At 43.5% G+C, this 18447-nt stretch overlaps 1 protein-coding gene across 1 annotated transcript in view; it reads left to right on the forward strand.

Moving 5' to 3' along the window:
- The window catches only part of WDR27 (WD repeat domain 27), a 150689-nt gene that overhangs the window by 58565 nt on the left and 73677 nt on the right, over positions 1 to 18447 (forward strand). The window contains 4 exon segments of the mRNA XM_053223181.1: positions 851 to 948; positions 1954 to 2056; positions 15631 to 15729; positions 15859 to 16001. Of these exon segments, the coding sequence (XP_053079156.1) occupies positions 851 to 948; positions 1954 to 2056; positions 15631 to 15729; positions 15859 to 16001 (443 nt within the window).

Below are 18447 nucleotides of genomic sequence, written 5' to 3' on the forward strand. Positions count from 1 at the left end.
AAGTGGTATAAAATAGTTTACGTCTCACAAGTTTGTTAAGAGGATGAAATGTTCAGTGTTTAGAATGCTGTCTGGTACAGAGTTAAGACTCTCTCCCTCTATGTATTAGTTTATTATTGTTATGGATTTATGTAAACCTTCATTTCCTGTTTGTAACTGAAGAATAACTTCTACATATGTCAAGATAAAAGCTTTCAGATATACTTCATTAAATTTTTCTTAATCGTTTGGATATTCTTGACATGGAAGGGAGAGGGAAATTGTTATGAACCATAATATATTTAATGTTTGAGGCCAAAAATTGTGCTGTAGATGGAGTGCGCTCCATTCCATGAGACATTTTAAGTCGCTAGAGCGTGAGGAGGGGTGACGATCAGATCAGAGGCGGGTCCTCAGAGGGACCCTGCCCAGTGACATGGGCTGGATTTCACACAAGTCCGTGCACAGACAGCTGCATGGGGGTCTTAGGATGTTATGGTCGGCAGATTAACAACTGACTCCAAACCTCGAATTCCTTAGTAAGGGCATCTTTCAGATGATTTACTGAAGATGGATTATGTTCTGCACTTTAAAAATAAATTTTGGTGTATTAATGTTATAGTCTTTGGATCTTTTATTGTACTTCTATAACTTTCAGTGGCATTTTGCATTTGGAAATCATACACCAATAATTCTCAAGGTCAAAATGTACCATTAGTAATTATCCAGAAGGAAGTTCTTGAAGCCCAATTCTGAAATTGTTATAAATAAGAAAAGAAGCTTTGTGTTAATTTCTTACTTTGGATCAGTGTAATGTTTATTAATTCAGCCTTTAAAGAACGCATCTTGTTTCTTCCCCTTACAATCACAGGGATCATCATTCACGACCCAACAATATCAGGTTTATAACCTTTTTGCCACCACAGCCATTGGCGATGGGATAAAGCTGTGGGACTTGAGAACCCTGAGGTGAGGCCTTGCAGCTGCGGTATGTGAAAGACGCTTCTTTTAAAGCTCCCGAGGCCCTTTGCCTCAGTATCTGTAAACTCAGTTTGATCTCTTTTTCCCAAATGCGACAAGGTTGTGGTGAATCTGTTCACACTGACCAGTCTAAGAAAAGTCTGATTTCTACACGGAACAGGCCATCTAAGTTTGGAATGTTAAAATAAGAGGTGCTGGTATTTGCTCTGCGGCGCGTGTGACATGTGGCCTCTGAGGGTCAGAGATGCACGGGGAGGTCATTAGATGCTCATAAACCACAGCATATACATGCATGTTCCTGTTCTCTAAAAATATACGTATTTGACCGTTGTATTATGGGGCATAATCACTAAATATATAGTGTGTATAACAAAACGTGGCAAGTATTTGTGTGTGTATATGCACACCTGTGGATTCACAAGGACAGAATTAACAGTCTTCGCTCTCGTCTGTAATCGCTAAAAACAATGCAAAAGCCCCTCCGACACGTGGAGGGGACGTTCTGCGAGGCCATCTTGGGCAGGCACTGAAGTTCTGGACCAGGGGCTCTGTGTGACACCGCAGTGCCGCCTGGAGCCCAGCCCCGTGCAGGTGACAAAGGCTTTCTCAGGGCTGCCTGGTGACCCCAGAAAGTGCTGGGCATTTTCTCAGTAAAACCAGCATTAGTTCCCTGACCCACGTTACAGTAAACAGTTGTGCGTCACACTTCGTGAATAGTTGGTGTGGCCCTTAATCAGCCTTGATAGAATGTTGCGCCTCCCAGAAGTCTTTGAATCACTGATGCAAATGATTTATGACTTTAAAACGTTTTTATATTTTAAAGACCTAGAATAGCCTGCTTGTCGCACAAGAATTCTCACGCATAAGCATGCTCTCTCACTGCCGATTTGTGCATTGTTGTGTAGACGAGCCACAAGTCAGTGTCTTTTTCCTCATTTGTGTTAAAATTTAAAATATCATTTTTTTTCCTGGTATTTCTTCTCTTTCCTGTAGATGTGAGCGCCGTTTTGAAGGACATCCAAACCACGGATACCCATGTGGAATTGCTTTTAGCCCTTGTGGACGCTACGTGGCTTCTGGTGCCGAGGACAGACACGTATGTACTGCTATGGTGTGTTTGTTGGTCTTTGGTCATGAGATCCACTCATTCTTGTGGAAACCGTTTAATGTTGTTGCACATTAGGATAAAAATTGATTTTAAAAAGCTTAATTATCGGCCAGTGTTTGAGACTTTAATAGTATTTTTTTAGGTTTATTTATTTATTTTGAGAGAGGGAAGAGAGAGCACAAGGGAGGGGCAGAGAGAGAGAGGGAGAGAGAGAATCCCAAGCAGGCTCTGTGCTTGAACTCACGTCCCGTGAGATCGTGACCTGAATCGAGATCAAGTCGGACGCTTAACCCATTGAGCCACCTGGTGCCCCATAAGTAATAGTATTTTAATAACAATAATGTAGGAGGTTTGAAAGGTCATCGTGGTATTTTTGGTGAAGCGTGATTATTTTACACTCCATTCATTCATTAATTTATTTCTTTATTCATTTATCAATCGTTGTACAAATTGCCTTCCACGTGAAAGGCATCGCTATGTGTGTATTTTCTGTGACTCACCAGATAACGCTAATAAATAAAATACCAGATCAAAGTATTTAACCGGGAGTACTCCTTCCGCTATCTTAGGAAACGAGGTACTTATTTCATTTTTATTTTCTCTCACCTCCCAAAGAAGTGTCTTTGTTTGCAGGGCTTAGGAGGGAACCACGCTCCAGGGAAGGGGAATTCCGGAACGGGCCCCGGTGTAGTTAGCATTTGGCAGCGTCCAGGCTGCCGTCTTCTGTGCTTATTGGCCCCCGCCCCCAGGTTGTGAGGACGGTTCCCCTGGTCTCTCCGTTGCCCCTGTTGGGCCCCAGCGACTAGCCCTGAACTACTGAGCTCTAGGTCTGCCCCACCACCTTGCCCAGCTCTTCGTCAACACGAATTTCCTAACTGCCAGCGACTTCCTTTGGGCGTGACTTGTTCCGTGTGTAGTCTGGAATGTGGCATTAGGGATGCAGTATTGAGGGTGTCGTCTGTCAGGTTATACTTAAGGATTTGGTCGTTGGTGGTACTGGATGTGAGAGACGGATGTGTTCCCCTCGGTCAGCCAGGGTGTCAGCCTGTCGTCTGCGGTGGTGTCGCACCCGTGGGACTCACCGTGCCATGTCGTCTGCGGCCAGTGGCTGCACGGTGACCCAGGGGATCTCCCTGAGCAGCTCGCGGGTCGCCCTCGCCTCGGGTGCCCTCCAGGTAGAGCCGCAGGTCACTCGTGGTCCACACGCCCCCGTGGATGTGGCTGTAGTCCTCCCTACGTCCCCAGAGGGCGGCGTTGGGGAGATGAACACCCGCGTTCTCCAACTCACCTGGCATGTGTTTTACTGTGCAAAAGTGGCAAAGTCCAAGTTTACGTGTGGAACAGCTCAGCAGGACACACACCTCCTCCCGCTGATTAGTAATGGGTCATTGATGGATAGAGAGGTCATGTAGCTTCTTCAGCGGACGGGGTCACGGCTGTTGGGGACCACTGTTCGATCTGCGAGAGCATGTGGATCAGAAAGATGCCCTTTCCCTGGGCTTTGCCGCCGGGTTTGCCAATCAGGAGCGGGAGGGGCTCTGAACTCCTGAGCAAACTGCTGCAGCCAGCGGGCAGCTGCAGGTGCTGAAACAAAGTTCCGATGGAGGTGTTTTCTGCTTTCAGCTTTTTCTGCCGGAGAACCCTCCTTTTTCTCAAGCTCTTCCTGTAGCTTTTAATATTCTTCACAGTCACATCTTTCCAGTCACTTCTCAGTGGCTCAGAAAGTGGTTGACCACGTGACTGTCTGAGACCTGATAGCCAGTTGTGACACTCAGAATGTTTCTGTTGGTTTTCACCCTCATCCGGTAAAAATTGTGATGCTCATTTGTCACGTGGACCCACTGACTCCTTTCAAAGGTACTTATCAGCACTGACTTCTCAGGATCAGTGACCCGTTTCACTTTTCCTGCCACAATCCATGGGTACTTATGGAGCTAACAGGAATGTGCGATTTCTCTCCACTTCGGTTAATCGTGCCCCAGGTTCTTACCTGGTGTCAGATTGTTTCCGGTCACCTCCCTCTGTGGGTACACAGTGTGGAGGAGCACTGAGCAATGTGGAGCAGAGTGCCTGGGCCACACCCTAGCTGGCCCCCAGCCCCAGCCCGCCCCCCAGCCCGCAGATGCCTTTTCAATATACAGATTTAAGTAATCTGTGAGAAAGCTACAATTTTAATGTTCTGTTCAATTATTGTCTGAAAAAATTTTCTTCAGGGACTCCAGTTATATGTAGGTTGAGTCTCTTTTGCCCGATGTTTGTATCTTTCATCTTGAATGTTTTAATGATTTTCTTTACTCAGTTATGGATGTATTTATTTTTCTCCCTTATATCCTCTTTTTCCCTTATTGTGCTTTCTGGAGTATCTACTTTCTACTACATTCATTCAAATTTGACCTTCATTTCTGAAAATTTTTTTCTAATGCTTTCCTAACACTTACCAGTTTTCATGTAACATAGTCCTGTGTCTAGTAATTTTATTTCTGAGCTCTTCTGTTTCTACTTTAGCAGTTCTGTTACTGTTTATGTGTTTTCTTTTCTTTTTTTTTTAAATGTTTATTTAGAGGGCGGGAGAACTTAAGTGGGAGAGGAGCAGAGAGAGAGGAGACAGAATTCCAAGTAGGCTCTGTGCTATCAACTTGACACGGGGCACGAACCCACGAACCATGAGATCGTGACCTGAGCTGAAATCAAGAGTCAGTGTTTCGACTGAGCCACCCAGGTATCCCAGATTTATGTGTTTTCTTGATTTCTGTCAGTTTATTTTCAAATACATTGTTAGTTTTCATCTGCATAGAAAACACATTTTTCTGTGTAGTCTCTTGTCTGTGAGAATTTCTTTGGTTCGTGCTCATCTTTTGTAGAAAGGACTGTCATATCCAGAGTTTGTATCATACATGCAATAGAAAACGGGACATCTGGGAGAAATAGAGACAAAGTTTCGACAGGCAATTTGGAGCATATTTTGAAGATTCTTGTATGCCACTAAAGATACTTGGTCTGTATTCTCCATGACATTGGAGCACTAGTAGAATATTTTAAGCAGAAAAGCATCATGATCAGCAATAATTTGTAGCCATTAAAATCAGTTTTTTAAAGTCTTCCATTATAATTAAGGATTTTTTTTTCCTTCTTAAGGTTATATTACTTTTGCTTTTTCTATTTTGCAAGTACGTTATCAGGTGCATACAGATTTAGAATTGTGATATTTTCTACATAGATTGGCGTTGTTATCATTATTAAAGTCCCTCATCTCTAGTAATGCTTTAAGCCTTAATGTCTACTTGAGACTTACATATTCTCATATCACCTTCATTTCCCATCTTTCTATTTTCAGTGTTTCTGTGACTTTATACTCTTAATTTCAATTATTATATTTTCTAGCTGCACTCAGAAATATGGTGAATAAAAGAAAATGGTGGTCAAAAATTTCAAGAAAATTCAATGTGTATCTCGAAATCTGGGATGGTATGCTTCCAGTGTTGTTTTTGGTTTTCAGAATTGCTTTGAGCAATCTACACATTCAATACAATTCCTTTACAGAATTAGAACAAATAATCCTAAAATTTATATGGAACCACAGAAGACCTTGAATAGCTGGTTTTTTTAGTGGCAGAGGAAACATCCAAACATGAAATAAAATCATAAAATGAAAGCTCTCTTTGTTTATAAGTACAGCTGACCATTTGAAAACATGGGGGGGTAGGGGTACCGACCTCCTGCACAGTCAAAAATTCATATACAACTCTTTTTTTAATGTTCATTTGTTTTTGAGAGAGCGTGCATGGGGGAGGGGCAGAGAGAGAGAGGTAGAAGATCTAAAGCCGGCTCTGCCCTGACAGCAGAGAGCCTGATGTGGGGCTTGAACTCTTGAACTGTGAGATCATGACCTGAGCTGAAGTCGACCCTTAACTGACTGAGCCACCCAGGCGCCCCCAAAAATTCACATACAACTTTTGCTTCTCCCCAAACTTAATTATCAGTAACCTACTGTTGAGCAGAAGACTTAACATGACACGAACAGTTGCTTAACACATATTTTCTGTGTTATATGTGTTGTGTAATGTATTTTTTAATGTGTTTTTATAATAAAGTCAGCTAGAGAAAAGTCACTAAGAAGATCATAAGAGAAAATAGATTTGCAATATTGTAGTTATCAAACCAGTCTGTGTATAAGTGGACCCGCACAGTTTAAACCTATGTTCAAGGATCAACTGTATAATTAAAAATAAAACAATTGGACAGAACTGAGATCAATATATTGATTATATTAGTGAGTTCAAGTAAAATAAATTCAAGTTTTGAAAGAAAGACACTCAGGGGCACCTGGGTGGCTCAGTTGGTTGAGCGCCAGACTTTGGCCCAGGTCATGATCTCATGGTTCGTGGGTTCGAGCCCTGCATCAGTCTCTGTGCTGACAGCTCAGCGCCTGGAACCTCCTTCAGATTCTGTGTCTCCCTCTCTCTCTGTCCCTTCTCAGCTCACACTCTCTCTCAAAAATAAATAAATGTTAAAAAGAAAAATTAAAAAAAAATAAAGACACTTAGATTGGATCTTATAGATAAGAAGAAAAATCTGAGTTTATGCTGAATACAGGAAATGTTCTAAGCCTAGTGATTCAGAAAGTATATATATAAAAAAAAGATGAGCAAATGTGTATCAGGCAAGAGAAAATAAAAGTAAAGAAGATTATATGGTCTTGATATTACATATGTCATAATTTAACCCCCCAAAATTAATGAGGCAAAGATACTTTATAATGCCAAAGGATAAAACTCCCAATGAAAATATAACACGATGTCTGTTCATCAGTGAAAATAAGCAGAAGAGAAAATTCATAAAGCAGACATATAAGAAATGAAACAGTAAGTAGCCAGACACCAATAATGAGGACTTTATCATATCCATCTTAGTCCTCAACAGATCGAAGCACTTCCACAAGCACTGGAATGTTACAGAAAACCTATACCATGTAATCAGTAATGCATCATCTTATAGACATGCGTGGACGTAGTCGCACACCAACAAGGAATGGTACTTTCTTTCCACATGCACATCAAATGTGGGAACATTAACCATACATGAAACCATAGAGAAAAGCACAACAAATTAAAATGAGAACAAAAATGTCATTCTCTCACCACAGTGCAGTCAACCCATAAGTTGGTAATGGGATACAAAGAAAAGTTCCTTCTGTATGGATACAGAATTTCTATTAATGAACTCGTGGTTTAATAACGTAAAGAAAAATGGAATTGTAGGATTTCTTAAAAATAATGATATTTATAACATGATGTGTCAGTGTCTCTGGGATGCAACTAAACAAATGCGTGGAGCAGGTTTTAAGAAAGGGAACGATAATGAACTAAATATCCATCTAGAAAGCAAGAGAAGGAACCACAAAATAAATGAGCAAGGAATTGATAGAGAGAAAAGCAGACAGAAGAGAGAAAAAATGAAAGTGTTTATTTTTTAAAAAAATGAACTACAAAATAAACTTTAACCCAAATTTCTGAGAAAGAGACAAAGCTTAATATATAATTAATAAGAAATGATGAAGAGGAAAAAGGAAAAGAAACATGGAATAGGGGAACTTTTCAAAACCAAGAAACTGCTTTTCATAGTTTATGCAAATAAATATGAAAGCTATATAGAAATGGATAAGTTGCAGGAAATATATCAAAAATTTCCCAAAAGACAAGTAAATTAATGGGTTAGTTTTTATAGAAGAAATTTTTAAAAAAATTCCAAGAGCTTTTCTACAAAAAATACTAGACCCAGATGATTTCTTAAGGGACTTTACCAAACTTTTTAAAATCCAGTGGTCTCAGATAACTCTAAGATATAAGGAAAGCATCCAGATTATTTTTTTGAAATGAATACAACTTAATCATAACTCAATAAAATTTCAGAAAACTATGTTTTACTTGTAAATATAAATTAAAAAAATCTTGAGTAAGAATAAGCAGAATCTGACCACAAAGTCACAATAACTTATCTATGCTCCTGGAAATCAAGGATGGCCCAATAATCAAGGAAGCCATTAACTAATGTAATGAGATTGTGCTGTCCTCTCCATATAAACAGAAAAGCCATTTTAACACAGTTCCCCATTCATTTCATGTAAAACACCCCTTACAAGATAAATGTATAAATACTTCTTTCAAATGATAAAATACTCATCCCTGCCCAAATGAGACAACAGTAGAAGCAGCCTCTGATCAGGAACAAAGTAAGAACGCCCATTGATTCCATTACTATTTTATAATGTTGGGAGTATTTACCTATAAAATTAGGCAAGATAATGAGAGACATTATAGTTGAAAAGGAACAGTTAAAACTGTCTAGATTCATAGATGATAAGATTGTGTATCTGAAAAACCCAAGAGAATTTATTAAAAAAATTTTTTTAATGTTGATTCATTTTTTTTTAATATGAAATTTATTGTCAAATTGGTTTCCATACAACACCCAGTGCTCATCCCAACAGGTGCCCTCCTTAGTGCCCATCACCCACCCTCCCCACCCCCCCCTTAAACCCTCAGTTTATTCTCAGCTTTTAAGAGTCTCTTATGGTTTGCCTCCCTCCCTCTCTGTAACTTTTTCCCCCCATCCCCTCCCCCATGGTCTTCTGTTAAGTTTCTCAGGATCCACATAGGAGTGAAAACATATGGAATCTGTCCTTCTCTGTATGACTTATTTCACTTAGCATAACACTCTCCAGTTCCATCCACGTTGCTACAAAAGGCCGTATTTCATCCTTTCTCATTGCCACGTAGTACTCCATTGTGTATATACCCACAATTTCTTTATCCGTTCGTCAGTTGATGGACATTTAGGTTCTTTTCATAATTTGGCTATTGTTGAAAATGCTGCTATAAACATTGGGGTACAAGTGCCCCTATACATCAGCACTCCTGTATCCCTTGGGTGAATTCCTAGCAGTGCTCTTTCTGGGTCATAGGGTAGGTCCATTTTTAATTTTTTGAGGAACCTCCACACTCTTCTGCAGAGCGGCTGTACCAGTTTACATTCCCACCAATAGTGCAAGAGGGTTCTGTTTCTCCACATCCTCTCCAGCATCTATAGTCTTTTGATTTGTTCATTTTGGCCACTCTGACTGGTGTGAGGTGATATCTGAGTGTGGTTTTGATTTGTATTTCCCTGATGAGGAGTGACGTTGAGCATCTTTTCACGTGCCTGTTGGCCATCTGGATGTCTTCTTTAGAGAAGTGTCTATTCATGTTTTCTGCCCATTTCTTCACTGGATTATTTGTTTTTCGGGTGTGGAGTTTGGTGAGCTCTTTATAGATATTGGATACTAGTCCTTTGTCCTATATGTCATTTGCAAATATCTTTTCCCATTCCGTTGGTTGCCTTTTAGTTAGTTTTGTTGATTGTTTCCTTTGCAGTGCAGAAGCTTTTTACTTTTATGAGGTCCCAGAAGTTCATTTTTGCTTTTAATTCCCTTACCTTTGGGGATGTGTCAAGTAAGAAATTGCTGTGGCTGAGGTCAGAGAGGTTTTTCATTTTTGAAAGAGAGAGACAGAGAGACAGAGACAGAGAGAGGGGAGGGGCAGAGAGAGAGGGAGACACAGAATCCAAAGTAGGCTCTAGGCTCTGAGCTGACAGCACAGAGCCCAACATGGGGCTCGAACTCACAAACCACAAGATCATGACCTGAGCTGAAGTTGGATACTTAACCGACTGAGGCATCCAGGTGCCCCTGGAAAACCCAAGAGAATTAATGGTCGTTATAAACAATAAAATAATTCAAGAAATAGTGGGACTTAATATATGGAATTTAATGTTTTTTACATATAAAAACAAAAACCTGTGAGATGATATATAAGAAAGAGAATGCATTTAGAAGAGCCTTAAGAAGGATAAAATGTTCAGGCATAAACTTAACAAGAACCCCGTAAAACCTCTATGAAGAAAACTTTATTTTTTTCCAGAAATGTAATCTTGAAAAATGCAATGTCTTAACTTTTCTTGAATGGGAAGATTCTGTCTCATAAAGAAGTCAGTTCTTTGTAGGTAATTTGCAAGCTTAACACTTCCGCAACAAAAATTTCAATAGGTTTTAGGGGCACCTGGGTGGCTCAGTCAGTTGAGCGTCTGACTTCAGCTCAGGTCATGATCTCACAGTCTGTGAGTTTGAGCCCCGCATCGGGCTCTGTGCTGACAGCTCGGAGCCTGGAGCCTGCTGCTGATTCTGTGTCTCCCTCTATTTCCCTGCCTCTCCCTCGCTCAGTCTGCCTCTCTCTCTCTCAAAAATAAATAAAAACATTAAAAAATTTTAAAAAATTCAACAGGTGTTTCTGTAGGTAGACAATCACATTGTAAAATTATTTCAAAGAATAAACAAGTAACAATGGTGAAGACACCCTGGAAAAAAAAAGAGCATTATAATGGGGCGGGGGGAAACCTTGCTTTAGCAGTTATTCAAACATGTTAGAAAGTCTCTAATTAAAGCAGTGTGGGATTGGTGCACAAATGTGAAAACAGGCACATGTTAACTAGCATCAGCCACTGAAAATGTTCAGAAGCACTGACATTCCAGCATTGCCCTTCATGACCTGTGGCCCCCTCTACCTGCTGTCCCCACTGATGGGAACCAGAGTTCTCTGATGAATAGCTCCTTTCAGGTCTGTGGCAAAAAGTTCACAGATGAGCCAGGGACACCTTGTGCTGAAAATGAAGGAAGGAATTGAGGAGCTGTGGGGTCATATAATGTGGCTGCAGGAAGCAACATTAAAAGCTATTGACCAAAGAAGGCGTAATGGAGCATCGAAAGAATAATGACTGTAATTGGCTTGAAAACATTATATATCTAAAAATCTCACGAGTTTTAAATAACAATCCAAAAATTAGATAACTAAAAGCAAGACAAAAACAAACATAAACAAAGCCTTATTTTTCCCATTTGGAGGTACCTAGGGTACCTTACAGAATCATGTCTTTTTAAGGGAAATAATTCAGCTTTTGTCTTGCCTTTCCTGTTTGGACTATATTTCAAGTTAACCCGATACCCTATTTGAAGAAGAAAAGTTATTTTTGAGAGAAGAATTCCAGACAAGTGGGATGAATGGTAGAATTAGAAAATCACCCTCTTGTGGTCTCAAACAATTGATTTTGGCGAATGTCATCATTAGTGAAACTATCACGTAAAGATTGGTGGTCCCCAGGCAGCCTGACTAGACATTTCTCCAAAGAAGACACACTGGTGGCCGGCAGGTACAGGAAGTGGTTCTCAGTATCACTCATCGCCGGGAAAATGCAGATCAAAACCAGTGAGATACCATCTCACACCTGTCAGGATGGCCGTCGTCAAAAGACCAGGAGGGAAGGACCAGCAAGCGTGTGGAGAAATTGGAACCCTCGTGCACTGGTGGTGGAGTATCAGCCAGTGCAGCCGCCATGAGAACAGTGTGGAGGTTCTTTGGAAAATTAAAAATAGAATTTCCATAGGATAAGGTAATTCCACTCCTGGGAATTTGTCCAACAGAATTGAAATCATGACCTCAAAGATTTGCTCTCCCACGTCACTGCAACATTAGTCACTGTAGCTACGATGGTTCAAGCCACCTAAATGTTTATGGATGGATGAGTAAATCTACATGATGGGATGTCATTCAGCCTTAAAAAAAGGAGGAAGTCCTGTCATTTGCAATGACATAGATGAGCCAGAGGACGTTATAGTAGGTGAGATAAGCCGATCACAGAAAGAAGGACAAATACTGCCTAACTGCACTTAGATGAAGAATCTGAAACAGTCACACTCATGGAAGCAGCGGGTAGGGTGGCGGCTGCCAGCAGGGAGGGCAGCTGGGACACGTTGGCCAGAGGGCACAGAATTTCAGTTGTGCAGGACGAAGTGGTCTAGAGCCCTGCTGGAGAACATTGTGCTTGTGTAAGTGTGCCGTATTGTGCGCTTACACATGTGTTAGGTGGACCTCGTTACAGTCTCCGAGGGACGTCATGTCACAAGCCAAACCTCCTGACCAACATTAGCGTCACTCACTGTGCAACAGTTTAGATACTGTACATTCCTCCTGCCATTTTGAAGTGCACACCCATTAATATCCACCATAAAGTATTCTTGTGGAAAAAAGGTAGAGCCTGAACCGAATTGAGTATGCATAATTTCTGGCTCAGGGCCCATCCACAGGATGCTGGAGCAAGTCGAAAGATGTCACACACAGGCAGGCCGACGAGGTCTGGCTGGAATGTTCTTCTGGACTCGGACCCCATTTCGTCAACAAGTCTATGGCATGGAAGACAGCCAGGGAGAGAAAGCGTTGCTCCAAACAGCGGTGCTGGAAAGACGTGACAGCAACGCACAGATCTGCTCTGGGTCCTGCTTACCCAAAACAACTGTGACCAGTGTGACCGGCCAGGACTTCCTTTATTTTAGGTCAGCGTAAAGTGGCAGTGTAGGTGTGTGTGCAATGTCCGTATTTTTAGAGATACTTATAAAGTATGTGGGACGTTATGTTAGCAGTTGGCTAAAAATACTTCCTACTTATCCAGCCACAAAAACTGAAAGGGAAAAAGCAAAGAACAAAGGTATGGCAGTTGAAGCAAGTAGAGCAAAGTCTTAACGATGTTGTGTTTGGTTCTGTACGAATGGGCTGGTTGTGCAATCCACCGTACTTTGGTATATATTTGAAACTTTTCGTAATAAAAAGCCAAGCACGGACTTTGGAGATAGAACTAGACACAGAGGACCGGGGTTTTCCATTGTGCGAGCCCCCCTGCTGGAAGGAGGCTGTCAGGTTCTAGAGAGGTGGACTCTGAGGCCCCGTCTCTGACCCTCGGAGTCTCCCCTGTAGCAGTGCACCGTGGTGTCCGCCGTGCGGGTAAACAGACGAGCCTCCTGGCTGCACTCCTGGACACCTGCTTGAATCTTACGACGTGGACAGCTGTGGCTGGACTGCGACGGCTCCCTTCACATGCTGCCAACGCTGAGGGTTGACGTAAGCAGCTCTTTTGCCAGATCCCCCCGCCCCGATGTTTCACTATAAGATCACATTTTCAAAGAATGAACTACCAGATACTAAGATGACTGGCCATGTAATTGGTCATAGGGCCAAGGACGCTGAGAGAGACCGGCTTGTTATTAGAGACGAAGTCGATGAAGGTTTGCTCAGGATTGTTGAAGCGGCTGCGGCCGCCAGCCAAAGTGTATGAGTCTGTCAGGTGACCAGCGGTCCATCCGTGGCGGCCAGGGACCCCTCGCGGGGCTCCTCGAGGGGAAGGGGCAGGGCCAGGGCGGAGCTCATCACGGCGTCTGCCGGATCTTGATGGAGGTTGCCGAGAGAAGGGGGTCGTGATTCTACCTCCAAACCTGAGGGACAGCCCCGCCATCAACGTCCAGTGTTCACCTGGTGGTGGCCGCAGAGCTCCACGTGCCCGAATCAGGGGCTTTCGGACAGAGTCTTGGTTTCTGCAGGAGGTGGGCGATGTTTCTGTCTTGATGGGATTTTAAGTAGGGCTCTATATTAAATCTTGAACACTTTGGCCTTCTTAGAAAACTTCACAAGTTTTTTGTGAACTAAAAATTCAGTGATCTAAGACAATATGCACAGTCCTGAGAAACATCCTTTCTGGAAATACTTTAAAAAACAAAGTGAATGTCTGTGATGTGATCGTTGGTTCCCCCGGGGACGATATCAACACCATTAAGCTTCAGACACAGAGTGAACTTCTGTGTGCGATCCTTTTGTCCGTTTCTTCTGTGGAGAAAATCCAGGCAAAGGGAAGTGAAGGACACGTGGTAGGAATAGCGTGAGACAGAAAAACGAAAGCAGCTTCACCTTCAAGGATGCGGTTCAGCAGAATTACAAAACATTCATAATGAACTGGTCTAGTTGTGTTTGCAAAACGTCATCTTTTTCACTGGTACGTTCAGTCCCGGACGGTTTTTGTGAAACATCTTGAACAGCGAAGCGTCTTCCCTGCTCCCGGGTGGGCTGGGCCACACCCTCATCCTTTGTGAGAAGACGCTGCCTGTTCTCAGGGCTCATTAGTTTCAGAGTAAGACTGACTTTGTAGGGTTTTATTTTACGTTTCGTCTTTCTGAGTACGTTTTAGTCACGGCTTATTTCCCTTTGATGGGGACAGGTGGCTTCATGAATCGAGTAACTAGTATTACATCTAATCAAAACACTGTGTTCCGCACACGGGTTGCAGCCCATTCCTGTGTTTTCAGCATCAGACAAGGTGCATCTTGTCCGTTTGGGCCGATTGTTGCTGCTGTTTGAAAGGGCAGGTTGTGACGAATGTGAACCTAATAAAGTATGTCTGATATTTGTGGCTGCAGACTGTCGTTCTCATGGTTCCGGTTTGCCATGGCCAGAAAGATTCATTTCATTCAAGAACCTTCTGGTTCTTCTGGGAGAAAAGGTAGGTTTCATTTAAAAGCATTTGCATACAGGAAAGGAGAGTCAGTTTCTTAAATAACCATTACTGATTCTTCTCTCGCAGCCTCACGGCGTCATTTATGGGTGTTGTGAGATGTCACGCAAATGCCAGGCGGCATGCAAGGCGGTGTCCCGTATGTGGCCACAAACCTCAGTGTTACGGTCCCCAGAGTGGGGTCCCTGGGCCCGCAGCAGCAGCCTCCTTTGGGAAGTGTTGGGAGCACACACGTCAGTGGCTGCTTTTCAAATAAGCACGTTTCCAATGAGAACAGCAGAAAAAAAACCAACAAAAACATGCTTTAAATATTTCCGCTTCAAGATGTATACAATATCTGTTTGTAGACTTTATTTCAGGAGTTGCTGTCCAGCCCATGACAGAATCATTTGGAAGTTGTAAATTTGAAGGGCTTGTCTGTCCATTGAAATAGACTTTTTGTGGAAGAAGGAATCACGTAGATGTCTTGCTTTTTCTGTGACGTGGCATTTCTTTTTTATTACCAGTAGAGTCCACAAACCACTTGTTTGCACATTTTGTTACCTAAAAATTAGAATGGGTCTCTCCTCTCTTATATCACATCGGGATGGGGTCCCGATACCAGATTTGTGTCCCTAAACTGAAGTATTTGATGGCGCCTCTCTCTCTCTCTCTCTGTAAATATGCATGCATCTGTCCAGCTCTCTCTATACATATCTTTTATATGCATATGGTAATACCATCAGACAGTATTGTATGTTTTTATTTAAAATTTTAAGAACAGCTGTACTATAGAAAAAATTCCAAGTATTTGAATTGCTCGATTCCAAGCTAATTTAGTAGGAAGCAAGGTGTGTACATGATTTTGTTTCAAATTTATGGAAAAGGACATAAACATCACTTTTTCACTCCGCTTGGGACTTGCAGGCAGGGCTGAACTGTGGAGGCATCAGGGGCTGTGGGTCCACTGAGACAATAAAGGTCCGAGAGGCAAGGAGGAGAGAGGCTGAGTCACCGAGTCGGGTCTCCGGCTCAGGCGGCGCTGGCCTGTCAGGTGACCGGCTGCTGCGGAGTCACCAGGCTGTGGGGTGCGCTTCTGCTGTGGGCGACTCACGTGGACCGTTGGCCCTTTCGTCATGGAGCCCCGTCTGTCTGTCTTGCAGGCGTACGTGTATGAAATGCGCTCGAGCACGTTTTCTCACAGACTGGCCGGACACACGGACACCGTCGCTGGCGTGGCCTTCAGCCCGTCAGCCCCCCAGGTACGGCCTGCTCGTGTGGGCGGGGCGCGTCTACTCCTGACGTGGCTTCCGGCGTGTTTCCTGTGTTGGCCTGTGTTTGGTGAAACCCTGGAACGCTGAAGGTGACACGGCAGTGTTCGTCACGTGCAGGGAGACAGACGTGGGAACCAGACCTTTGCTGGGGGAGAAAGGGAAGCGCGGGGCGTGTTCTTCCGCGTGGCGGCCTGTGTCATCCCGTTCGCTTGCTGGGAGCCGAGCTGCGGGTAACGCGGGCGGGCCGAGTCCCAGGGCAGGTGAGAAAACGGTTTTGGAATTTCTCATAAAAAGAATTGGGAGCAGGAGGAGGACCACAGCATTTAAAGAGATCGGCCTAACTAGGAGGAGACATGAAAACAAAATTACATCAGCTTCACGTCAATCACACGGAAAGAGTGTGTGGTCCCGTATTAAATTGTGGAGGGGTTTGTATGTGAAGACTGGTAATGCTTGGTAACGTGAGCGTACGGGGATGTGGATTCAGAGAATCACATCGGCGTGCGATTTCGTGGGTCCGGCTGGTGTGTGCGTGTGTGTGTGTGTGTGTGTGTGTGTGTGTGAACAAAGGTGGACCGCCCCCGCCCCCCCGCGGCACACTGCTGCCGTCAGGGGCACCCTAGACTCTCGGGCACGTCTGGCTCCTGGTGACACTGAATGTCGAGGACCGGATGCGCGAGGCCGGTCACGTCACTGACCACAGAGCCCCCACCCCGTGCCGCTGAGGTCCTCGCGCGCCTCGTCCCAGCAGTAACCCTGATGCGGCCGGCGGCCCCCTGCTGCAGGCGCTCTGGTTGGAACGTTTTCTGCTCGTGTGGTCACGATTCGCTCACCCCCTACGTAATCAGGCCACGCTGCAGATACCGTCGGTCCTGGCCTTTCTGGTGGGTAATCCGTGCTGTCATTGCCCATTCTGAATCTCTCCGGCGTGTTTTTCGAAGTCGTTGGATTCCTTTCTGAATCCTTTGACGTTGCGCTGGTGAGATGGCCGGGCGGCCGGGAGGGAAGAGAGCAGAAGATAGAAGCAGGTTAGAGGCGCGCGGGGCGGGGCGGGCTGGCGTCGGCACCTGTCCACGGGGGGATGCCGGCTGCTTTGAGAATTTGGTATTGGCCTGGAAATGCCTTTTGGCATAACTGAGTGAGGAGCTGCTCCGAGTACCTGCAGAGTTTCAGTTGGACGACGTTGCGTGGGGCTGTATCGTCGCGGGGATGGTTCCGGTGCGCAGAAGCGGCAGATGTGACCTAGGAGAACGGGATTTCAAAATGCTCCCCGCTGTTCGCGTCCTTACCGGTCCGAATACGAGCGCTTTCATTACCTTTGTTAAGTTCGTTACGAAGACACAGTAGCTCATCATTTTAACTCGCCTTCCTTTGGACACTGTGACGGTTGTGCGTCGTTCCATATGCTGTTAATGAGTTGAGGGTTTTCTTTCATTTCTAAATGGCTTGTTTATATCCTTCATGTCTTGATCTGTGGGCCCAACGTTTTGCTTCCTGACTGATCCAGCTTTTAATTTAAAATTGCCATATTGCCCTCTGTATTTACAGTGTGTTTTGTAGATTCGGTTTTGCTTTTTACTTTGTTGTTTTCTCTTTCAGGTACGGAACCTGGATTTGTTCTAATTATTCTAGGCCAGAAAATTTTTTCTCATCAAAGATTTATTTTTCTGATGGAATTACAGTAGGATCTTTAACTTATTATTGTAAGATTTAAGTTCCTGCCTGACTGTGCCAATATCTGGGTCATTTCTGAGTCTAGCTCTGTTGGTCGCTGTGTCTCCTGACAGTTGGTTTGCTTACCTTTCTTTCTGATGTGTTGTCATTTTTTAAGGAATTCTGACTGTTGACTGTGGAAGGACGCCTGGATGAACAGGTCTCTTTTTCTGCCAGGCTGTTAGTTTGGTAGCGTTAGGAGCTGAGCAAGTGCCATTCGCTTTAATTATTAAAACTACGATTATAGTGAGGTCAGTAGAATTAATCAGTGTGGATCATTACACAAATAAAAGTACACAGAAAATACTGTTACTTTTAGGAACTTTAAAATACCTGGTATTCTTCCCAAGTCACCTTTTGTCAAACCTTTCAGAAAATTTTATTTCCTAAGCATATGAGGAAGAAATTTAAATCTGCATGTTTCAAATAGGTCACCTAACTTTAAGTTCTGCTGAGGAAAAATAACCTAAGTGTATCTGGGAAGGGGTTATTTTCCTTGGTTTTTAAATTGACTAAAAGTTTGCGATTGTTTTAGCAGTTTGGATTCGTAAGTTCAGAAGTAAGATTACGCTACATCCCTGTAAATCCCCATCTGCGAATAACCTGCCCCTGCGGCTGGCGTGAAGTGACCTTTGCTGAGGGAGGTGAGGGGCGAGCCGTGGGGACCCTGCTCCTGGCGAAAGTATTCTATCTCATGAAGAGCGGTTTCCCAACTTTTTTTGTGTGAACAGCATAGTTTTAATGACTTTAATGTAAATCTATTTCTACTGGCCTCTGCACATAAATTTACAATACCTGTATCTCGGTGGACAAAGATGTTACTGGAAAGACACATCGGATACAGTGTCATTTCAGGGCCTTGAGCACAGCTGCTCACGTATGCTGCCACAGTGATGTTTACGGTCACTTCCATCTAAAAGAAGGGAGACGTTACTTGGAAGATGTTACTTTTTATACGTGGCGTCGTTTCAGTGAGTTAAGCATTGGCTAATC

The sequence above is a fragment of the Acinonyx jubatus genome, chromosome B2 (assembly GCF_027475565.1).
Source record: "Acinonyx jubatus isolate Ajub_Pintada_27869175 chromosome B2, VMU_Ajub_asm_v1.0, whole genome shotgun sequence".
Taxonomy (NCBI): Eukaryota; Metazoa; Chordata; class Mammalia; order Carnivora; family Felidae; genus Acinonyx; species Acinonyx jubatus.